General features: G+C 44.2%; 1 protein-coding gene across 1 annotated transcript; it reads right to left on the reverse strand.

Moving 5' to 3' along the window:
• Positions 1–352: 352 nt before the first annotated feature.
• Positions 353–4,982, reverse strand: LOC104620115 (melatonin receptor type 1C). Its single transcript, XM_010286240.1, has 2 exons — positions 4,937–4,982; positions 353–1,450 (listed from the first exon to the last, which is right to left on the reverse strand). The coding sequence occupies exons 1-2, from the start codon at positions 4,980–4,982 to the stop codon at positions 582–584; spliced, it is 915 nt and encodes a 304-aa protein (XP_010284542.1). The 3' UTR covers positions 353–581.
• Positions 4,983–10,001: the final 5,019 nt, after the last annotated feature.

Below are 10,001 nucleotides of genomic sequence, written 5' to 3' on the forward strand. Positions count from 1 at the left end.
CATCTAGCCCAGGCTAGCTTCTAAGCTGTAAGAGAAAAGAAAAAGGAAAACAAACACACACGCAGTGGAAGCCATCATGCCCGTATGTATGCCTCCTGGCTAATACTGTTACCTAACCGAAAAGGTAAAAAGTCATGCAGTTTACACTTTGTTTGCTATAGTTTGGGATATGTTAATGCTAAAAAAATAGAATCCTGAGGAACGGGAAAAGGTTTGTTTGGCAATTTTGCTGGCTCTCGAAAGCTGCATTTCAAGCATAACTGTATTTCTCCAAGCACTCTTTTCGAGGGTATTGTCACATGTGTGGCAAAAGCAACCAAACCTATCAATTAGGCACACGGTGAAAATAGCATATAAAAAAAAAAAAATCAGTCGTTTCCATTCTGAAAATCCTTACTCAAAGCCTTGATGTCGCAGCAATAAGCTAAGAATGAAAGGTAGTAGACTCCTTCCTCAGATGAGAAGCAGACTCCTTCCTTGCATGAGGAGCCCAGCAACACCAGCTGTGAAATGCACACATAGAGAAAGGCTCATATATTATATACACAACTGTAATCCTGAATAAATAGTACTGTTCCGACTCATAAGTGTATTTCAGCTTGGTTGTTGTTGTTTGTTACAGCTGGAGATGGCTTGCTTTTCATTCCTTCTGTCCCACCCTTGGACACATCAATGAACAGCAGCCTGGGAGTCCGGAGTGTCAGCAGTATCCTTTTGTACTCCTTCCGGAAATTCTGGTTAAGCAGCCCATAGATCACAGCATTGAGGCAGCTGTTAAAATAGGCCATAAAATAGCTCAGGATGAAAAGCCATTCTGGAATGTGTGGCTGCACTTTTGAAGGATTAATCGAAACAGCAAGGCCAATAAAGTTTAATGGTCCCCAGCACACAGCAAAAAGGACAAAAACCACAAACATAGTCAAGAAATTCCGGATGTCAGCTGCTCTGAGCTTCTGCTTGCAGTCTTGTCTCACCCGGTGTTTCACTTGAATCACCAAAATCCAGATGCGTAGATAGCAAAACGTCACGATGGACAGTGGGACGATGAAGTGAACCACCACCACCGTGATGGTGTATGATGTACTCACTGTCTGGGCAAAGGTGCAGGAGTAAATCCGGGGGTCATACTGCAAGGAGCCGACAAAGAAGTTTGGCACAATTGCCACCACCGTGAGTATCCAGGTCAGGCAGAGATAGCAGAAAGTGTTCTTCAGGTTGAAGAGCTTATCGTACCGAAGGCTGTGGCAGATGTAGCAGTAGCGGTTGATTGCGATCGCTGTGATGTTGAAAATGGACCCGATGACACTTAAGCCCATCAGGAACCCGCTTATCTGACAGTGAACATTTCCCATGCTCCATCCATTATGGAAAATGGCACTCAAGATCAGAGGGTATGGATAAACAGCAACTACAAGGTCTGCGACAGACAAACTGACGACAAAGATGTTGCCTACAAAAAAGGAGAAGAGACCGTGAGAGGTTAGTGTAGGTCCAGATAGACAACTTGCAACTCGGAACTCACCTTTAGGCCTAACGCTTCTCACAGGCTTGACTCTGCCCTCCATTTGGAATTTGAAACCCTAGAAAATAAGACTTTGCACTACTAGTGATGGCAATGGAGAGTAAATAGGCATGATTAACCTGCTTATTCCTTCTTAAGAAAATTCTAAACTGGAAGCGTTACCCTTAACTTAGCTGTAGCTGCGGCTCAGGTTCCTGCGTTCCCCTAAGTTGTGTAGGAGAGAAGGGTTTTGCTCTCCACTCATCAGCCAGCACAACTGTAGTCACACAGGCAGCCACCTAGCATTCGCTGTCCTGCAGAGAACTTCATTCTTTTAAGTACTATGTAGGACAGAATACTTTCTATAACATCACACAGCGACACTTTACATGAGCTCTGTCCACCATGGGCCAACTGGGGAACTGGGACAGGCAGGTTAAGTTTTCAGTAGTTTATTCATTGCACTGACAGCAGTTGCACAGGAAAGGTCTTTTTTGGTCTTTTGCATGTGAACAGGTATATTTTCACCAGAATTTCTGCAGTGTTCATGCTAAACAGTGTGTGTTCTTCCGGGAGCCATGGTGCAGCCAGCCTTTATGTGCTTATCTTATTCAGTATGTTTTCCTGTTCCTTTAATATTGAAATTGCCCAGTGCAACATGGAAGGTCAGTCACTCCTACACTGCCTGGGCCTGGGTAGGCAATATGATTAATAAGCTGTTAACAGTCATCTCCGCAGAGTATATGCTGCGGGGGTTCATTTAGGCTCTAAAACAGAGAGAGTTGAGAGTCTGTGCAAATATAAAATAATTTAAGCCTTGCTAGATTGAAAATGGCACACTGCATGGGACAATGCCTGTCAACTCCACTGTGTGGAGCAGCCTCCAATGACCCGGGCAACCAGTGACTTCCTAACAGCAGTTACTGCTCATGTTATGAGTCTGGTGTATTTTTAGGTAGGCATAAAGCCTTTCTATCCAGTTTGCCAGTCAGAGTAGAGGAGTGCATTAAGAAAGGGATCTTAAGGTCTTTTGGGAACCGGTGTAACCACAGGACCAGCTATAATGTTGAAAAGGACATCTGTCAATATTCAGCTTTTTGATGACTAGGCAAATTGTCATTTCAGGAGGAGCTCAACATTGCAGTTAGAAGACAGCACGCTACAAAAAGTAGTTGTTTTTCCTAACTCTACTACCTTCAGGCATATCTGCAGTGGCAGGAAGGAAAATATTACTAGAGTAGCAGTAGAGGCTACATTTAACACATTTAAGGTGTTAACACCTATGCCCCTATGTGCTGCAGGCAACATCCCTGCCAACTGATCACACTTGTACCTTCTCTTCAAAGCCTCATAACCTGCTGTCTATCAGATTATTAAAAAAAAAAAAAAAACAACCACTAAAAGAGAGGTCTTTTTCTGTAGCATCCATGAAAGGACTCTCTGAGATCTCAGTTCAGCTAGGTCACTGGCTTCAGCATTCAGAAAATACACCCAAGGGCTGGCAGAAATCACAGCCGCATTGCCATTGGAGTTGGCTCATTGCTATGTTTGTTGCCAACAAAAACTATCAGGACAAGTCAACAGTTCATATCAGGCAGCAGAGCCCACTTCACGCTGACTGGAAAACAGTCCAGACTTGAGAATAGCCCATGGCAGCATGGAGCTGAGACAGCTGACACAAAGCATCATTTGAAAATAAATATTAGCAGAGGTCATGTGAATTGTTGAAATCTTTTTAGAGAGAGATTTCACATACACAGGTTTACCACAGCACACAACTACTGTGGCTGCTGTGCCTCAGTGGTGCTTTTTTACTTATTTAACATCTTAGAGCTTTTTAAAATGCAGTCACTGAACCTGGTCCCCATATAATTAACTCTATTTGTGCCTACTGTCAAGGGCAGAACCACCTGTGGTCTGGCTTAGTGCTCACACAGGTACAGTAGAGAGGGAATGCTCTTTTGCAGCAAAACTTTCATTCATTTGATCAAAAATATGCACTTCAACAAAAAGCAAATTGTGTCCCCAGCACCAGAATTTCCCTTTGGAAAGGGATTTGAAAAATCAGTTTTCAAGACAGCAAAACAGAGCTATCAGCTACCCAATTTAGGAGACTTCCAGAGGATACTGGAGACAAACTCCACCAATGGGACCACAACCCTTTCTCTTCGCTGGGCCTGTCCCACTCAGATACACATTTTTGTACACAGGCGGTCAGAGAGCAAGCCTCTGCATTTGCTGGGGATGAAAGACAGCCACATTCAACACCCAGTTCTGAATCAGGAAAAGCAGAATAAAGCGGATATTCCCTATGTAAGACAGCACATCAGTGGATTTAATCCAAAACTTAGCAAAATCATAGGGAAAATTATCAGCCTCACATTTCTGCCAGCTGCTGGGAGAAATGAGCAGTATCTGTCAGTCTTTCTTCACTAAGTTGAATAGTTGGGAGGAAGTAAAAGTATGGGGGGGCGGAATCTATAAAAATAACATTCACAGGATGGACTCAGTAATTTGGATTCAATCCAAGAGCACAGTATTGGGTGTATTATTTTATACCACTTCATTGCATGCTGCTCCAGCAGGGAGAAAATAAGACGGTTTTGTCAAGACAAGAATAATCTCCTCCTTTACTTGGAGAGCAAACCTGTCATCCTCTACTCTGTGCTTTCACCTTGCAGTCTTGGCTCTCCTATCAGCTGGAATGCCTATCTCCCCGGCAGGGTGTCGGGCCCCTGAAAATAAGGCCAGAAAAGTTCACACAGTACTATTTCACAGAAATGAACTCATCTCCCATTTTATTTGGAAATGTGGTCAACTTTATATTTCTCTTTTGGTGAGATGAACATGAAGGTCAGACCCATATAATAGCTATTTGCCAGTCAGTCCTGAGAATCAGTGCATTTTTAATGACTGAGCACTGAAAAGAGGGGGAACATTGCATGCCTCCAAAGCAAAGCATGCCCTTCACAGTATGGGAACTGGTTGCTGGCTAATTATTACAATAAGAGGAACTTGAGTTAAACTTTCAGCCTCACAATCCCTGGCTTGCTATGAGACCACTGTGTGCTGGGTCCTGTGGTCAAAGGCTCATGTCCTTGTCCTCTGTGGGATGAGATGGGGACCCTCACTCCCAAAACCACTGCAGAATGGGAAGCCATCTAATGTGTAGCTTTTAGGGAAGGTAAAGAGCAGTCTCCTGCCAAAGATCTTCACTACTGTATTTTATTACATTTTTCCACTCTAAAACAAAGGAGTCCTGCCCATAAATAATACTAGCAGGACTTTATCTCAAATTTAAAATTATCTGCTTCTGTGACACTATTTTCAGATGTATCTTTTTCTCTTTGCTGGCATGTGACTGTATTTCCTTATTAGCTTTCACATTTTCCATCCTGTTTTTAACTTTTACTTAGTATAAATTGGTTGGTGTGCCACTGTGCTCTATCTCCCAGTTACGGAGTGATACATGAAGTAGCATGAATGGTGAAGAAAAGCAAGTCTGTCACAAGCATGCTGGTAATACAGGCTTGGCCATCTTTTCAGAGAAACTTTAAATCCTTTTACATTACAGAGGTCCAACACAAAGCTTACAGAGGTATGATACACTGTTCACAGTGTAATCCACAAAGTGTTTGAGGAAAAAAAACAACACAAAACAACCCGAAGCCCAGCAGCAGAGCAGATTATAAGCATGTGCAAGTAATACAAAAAGGAATTTATCCCTCTTCTTCCCTAGGACATCTTCTGCCCTAGTATTCCTGCCTTTGAGCTCCCCGTCTCCCTCCCATATTCCTGTAATCCTATTTCTGCTCACTCCAACAGCCTGCTCCCGTATTCCAGCAGTTCACTGGCCCTGCCTCTCATTTTGCCTTACTTATCCAACAACACAGGTTATCTGAGGACTTATTGTCAAGTCCTGGTGCTGGGAAACATGGAAATACCGCAGTGAGTTCTGCAAATCAATAAACAACATATGTAAAGGTCTTCAATGGCAGGCTGCCCGAACAGCACCTGACTTTCATACAAAAGGACATCAGTCTTCTACAGAGATTAACTGAGCATCGCTGTACAAATACCAGGGTCATTGGCCCTGCCTGCCTCATGAGGCTGTTGGAAATCCCTCGGTGCACAGGCTCCAGTTGCAGAGATCTAGCCTCTCCCTGCCGTTCCCACACAGCAGCTGCGGGCTGTCCTTTAGTACACGAGCTGTGTTTTAGGTATCCTGAACCTAGAAGCAGGGTTAAAAGGCAGAGGGGAGGGGGAAGGAGGGAAAATATTTTTCTGAAAACTGGCTATTTTTCCATGTCTCAAAATGTCCAAAGAAGCACCCCAAACTTTTGTTCTCTGTTATCCGTCTAAAGCTTTCTCACACTCACATTTCTTGCTGAAATATTACAGAACAGTTTGCTTCAGGTTAGCAAGATACAGATGCTCAATGGAGCCTGAAGTTAACACTGTTATCTGTAAATTGAAATATCCTGAGCATTTGGACATTTGGTGCAACATGACAGGAGTTGCACCAAAGCAAAGAGATAGTTTTGCAGACAAACTTCCACTCACTCGCAGAGTCCAGCTCCACCTGAGGAGGAAAGAGGGCTTTGCTGTCCAGGTTGCCCCTTCCTGCCAGCCACCTTGCAGGCATCCGAGTTGCTCCCAAACAGCCGGTGCCCAGAACAGCATTTTGAGGCAAACAAACCTACATACAACAGCCTCAAGGCCAGCAGGTGAGAAGCTCACCCATGGGCATGATGGACATGAGTGCCATGGGGGCTTACTGCATGACCAGTCCCCGTCACTGTCCCAACCTCTTCCCAGAAGTCAGATGAGATCCTGGCATCTGTCTGGCTGCAGTCAGAATAACTGACAGTTGTGGAACAACAAGTATAAAAACCTATGCAGAGGAAAATGTGCTAAGATACACAATGACATGATGTTAAAAGTTCATTGGGGTGACTGCTACGTTTGTGGTGACACCTTACTATTTGTGGCTTATAATAAAAAGCAGCTTAAACTTTATGTTTGTCCCTTCAGGTTTTATGAAAAACTCAGACTCATGTCTACAAGGAGATAAACTGGAATTAAGACTTACACCAACCTCAGAGAGATATATATAATAAGGTTCAGTAAGCAATTTAACAGGCCGTGACTGTAAAGCAAGCCTCTGATGACCACTTACCATAACCTAATACTCTCTATTTAACCTTCCAAAGCTTACGCTCACTGCAAAACAGAAACAAAATGTACTGTTTGCCCCAGGCAAAAAGATAAAGTCATAAAAGCTTTATTCAACATGACTTTCTATTAGCTGTGATAGCCTTCTTTTTTGGTTAGTTTTTACCTACCACTTGCTGTGCGTTTGCTTGTATTTCACTAACCTCCAGTCTGTGGATGTAAAGTGCATGCTTGGTTCTGCAAACTAAGTGGCAGTTCATAGAAAACACTTTCAGATCAATTTTGTTCTTTTTATAATATAAAGCTACCATTGAGCGTGTGCAATCGTATTGATTGCATACTGCTGTAACTTAGATGGATAATAATACTGCGGTGCTGGGGGATCCTGACCCTGCAGCCCTCACTCTGACAGGCATTTCTTGCATGACAAACTCTAAAGGATCACTCCTGGGAATACAGTGTTTGCCCCATCACAGCGCATTAAGAACCATCCTTCTATAGGGGTCTATGACCCATGTCCCTGCTCCATGCAAGCTCTTGGCTTCCAGGGCACTCTGTACACCACGCACACAGCACCAAAATGGCACATGAGAAATCCCAGACTGTTAATTGTTGTCTCTTTTCAGCATTCTGATAAGCACTGATGCATCTGACGTGCCCGTACAACAGCCCAGCGTGTGACTACCCATTTTGACAACTGAAGATGTTTGACAGGGGAACACAAGTGAAAAATCAGAGAAACTCTCCCTGAGATCCAGGCAACAGCAAAAAAAAAAAAAAATTAAAAATCTGTTATTCAATTCATTAATCCACAAATTTTAATTGAGGATTTTATTTGTGTATTTAGGGAGTCTGTTCAAAGAGAGGAATAGACAAAAGAAAGAAAAAAGCATTCAGACAATTATCTGTTATCATTACACCATCAGGATTCAGAGGGGGATAAAGCATGGTTTCCTGCAGTTAAACAGACAATGCAGTTGGGCTGCCAGCTGGTCTCAAATTCTGACTGTGCTGCATAAAATGATACAGAGGGTAATGAACAGACAGGACAGGAGGTATTGCCAGCCCACAGCATCCTTAGGATGTAAGGTTAGAGAACATGGAAATATCCAATCTAAGGACACCATGAAAGTCCTAGACAAAAGCATAAAACTCCAGAATTTAACTTTTTCCAGGCAAATGTCCTTTGAGATCTCGCAGCACAATTGTGAAGCCAGAGAACAGCAGTACGCTCTGGGCTACCAACCGTTACCAGGTTTCCCTATGGGAAAACCACGGGCTCTTCGTGCTGCTCCCTGCCTTGTGCCAGCCCTGCATCCGTGCCGGAGCAAGGCCAAGGCAGAGCGGGAGGCAGTCTGCAAAGCGAGCTCTCGGCCTCCTCCTGAGCCCTCCCATGACCAGACGTTTCAGCATCACTTTGGCATCACAACCGCAAGCTTCGTTAGCCATCTCATCAGTATCTCGCAACGGTGGCGTGACAGCTACCTTTCCCTCTGGACCTGTGGGAAAGACTTGCTTCCAGGAGGAGAAAGGCCTCACAGTATTTACTGAAGGAGAAAGGACCAGCTCTCCAGCACTTCAGTTACATTTATATTGTTATGCATCATATCTTATTTTGGCTGATGGAAGGGAAGAAGGGAATTTCTTACACTGCCAGGTGAAGGACTGGATTACTGTATTTTAGCCTTACTTTTAGGTCATGACCTTTTCATTGACTGTCAAAAACACACTTGAGCCATGCCTTCAGCTTCTCCAACTGAATGCAGCAAAGTGAATTTGCAGTGTTTATACCCCGGAGATTCATAACTTTCACTTGGCTAAGGCCAGCCGGATTCAAAGTCGTATCTGAGCTCAGAAGTCTGTGAAAATGGGCTGGAAATTAGAGACCAGCCCTGCTCGCGTGATTTCGTATCTTCTATCACTTACCACTACCTTGGAAAAAATGTAAAAGAAGGTGATTTTTCCCTTGATGTGGTGCAGATGGTAGCTGGACATTCACTCTCAACTGATTAAAAATTAATTTAATTACATCTTCTTCTGGACCTTTAAAAAGGGGTCAGTCCACTTTTGGTATCGGTGCAGTGCGACTTGCCCATTTTCAGGGCTTCAGATATTTTAAAAACAAAAAAGAATTTTTTAGACCATCCCAGCGGAACACTGTTTGGAAAGCTTCCTCCCATTACTCCACATTAACCCTAACACGCCCTGCTCAGCTTAGGCACACCTTCCCGAAAAGGTGACCTGAAGATATTACAGAGGCAGGCAACCATGTAAAGTTCATGTTTTACCTACCTCCAACAACTTTCAACTTTTTAAAAATACCATTTTCTGTTCATTTCTGTGCCTTTTAATGATTTCTTCCCGTGTTTTCCTGGAAGTTCTGACCCTTCACATGAGGGCAAACCATGATACTGCAATTCTTCTGGATTTCTAAAGTTAGCTCTGGTTAGTGTGATGTTTTTCCTGGATGCAATAACGGCAACTGAACCTGCTAGTAATGGAGAAGGCTCTTAATATATACCAAAAAAATGCTAAAAAGTCCCCACTCTGGTTATGTGCCCCAGACTGCTGTCATTTAGCTGGTTATATCCACCAAACTTAGAGCCTGCAGTAAGGTTACGAGACAGCAATCCCACCAGCTTAAAAACTCGGTTCCTTCCTGTATTACTTCCAAATGCTTGGGGTAAGGGCGGGCTCGGAAACACCGCCGGCCTTCACAGCATGTCCCAGCAAGGCTGATGGAGCACGAGTGCTGGAGGCAGGAGGCTCTTGGGGCCACCCTCTAACTTGCACCGAGCGGGAGGAAGCCTCAGCACCTCCGTCGGTGCCAGCTGAGCCCGCGCGGCTCTGGCTGCAGTGTCTGACTCTGCAAGGACAGCATGGCTGATGGCCCACGGCCGCTTCTGGTGGGAGACTGCAGGTCTTTGGGGAGAGTCTAAACAACCTGTTGCAGCTATAGGAGAGTGAGTCCATGGACTCCCACTTGACAGCCTGGCTACCAATGCCACCCTCTGGATTCCAGCTGTTTACTCTCGTTTTCTGCCTGAAATCCCTGCTGAGTGGTACTATGTGATTTTAAGCAGCTGCCTAATCCCCGTCCAGGCTGCGTAGGGAATGCAGGCTGATGCCCTTATGTTTAACCCTCACACACTGGCCACACAAGCACAGAGGTGAGCTCTACCAGCCCATGGTAACTCCAAGTCCATGATTTATCAACTGGTCTGCAAAGTGCTCTGAAACAGGAAAGGCCCTGTATAAATATAAATGTGAATTATTGCCAACATCATTGAAATGGCAAACCAGCATCCATCCTCTCCCAGTCCTG

Source organism: Phaethon lepturus, unplaced genomic scaffold (assembly GCF_000687285.1).
Source record: "Phaethon lepturus isolate BGI_N335 unplaced genomic scaffold, ASM68728v1 scaffold56644, whole genome shotgun sequence".
Lineage (NCBI taxonomy): Eukaryota > Metazoa > Chordata > Aves > Phaethontiformes > Phaethontidae > Phaethon > Phaethon lepturus.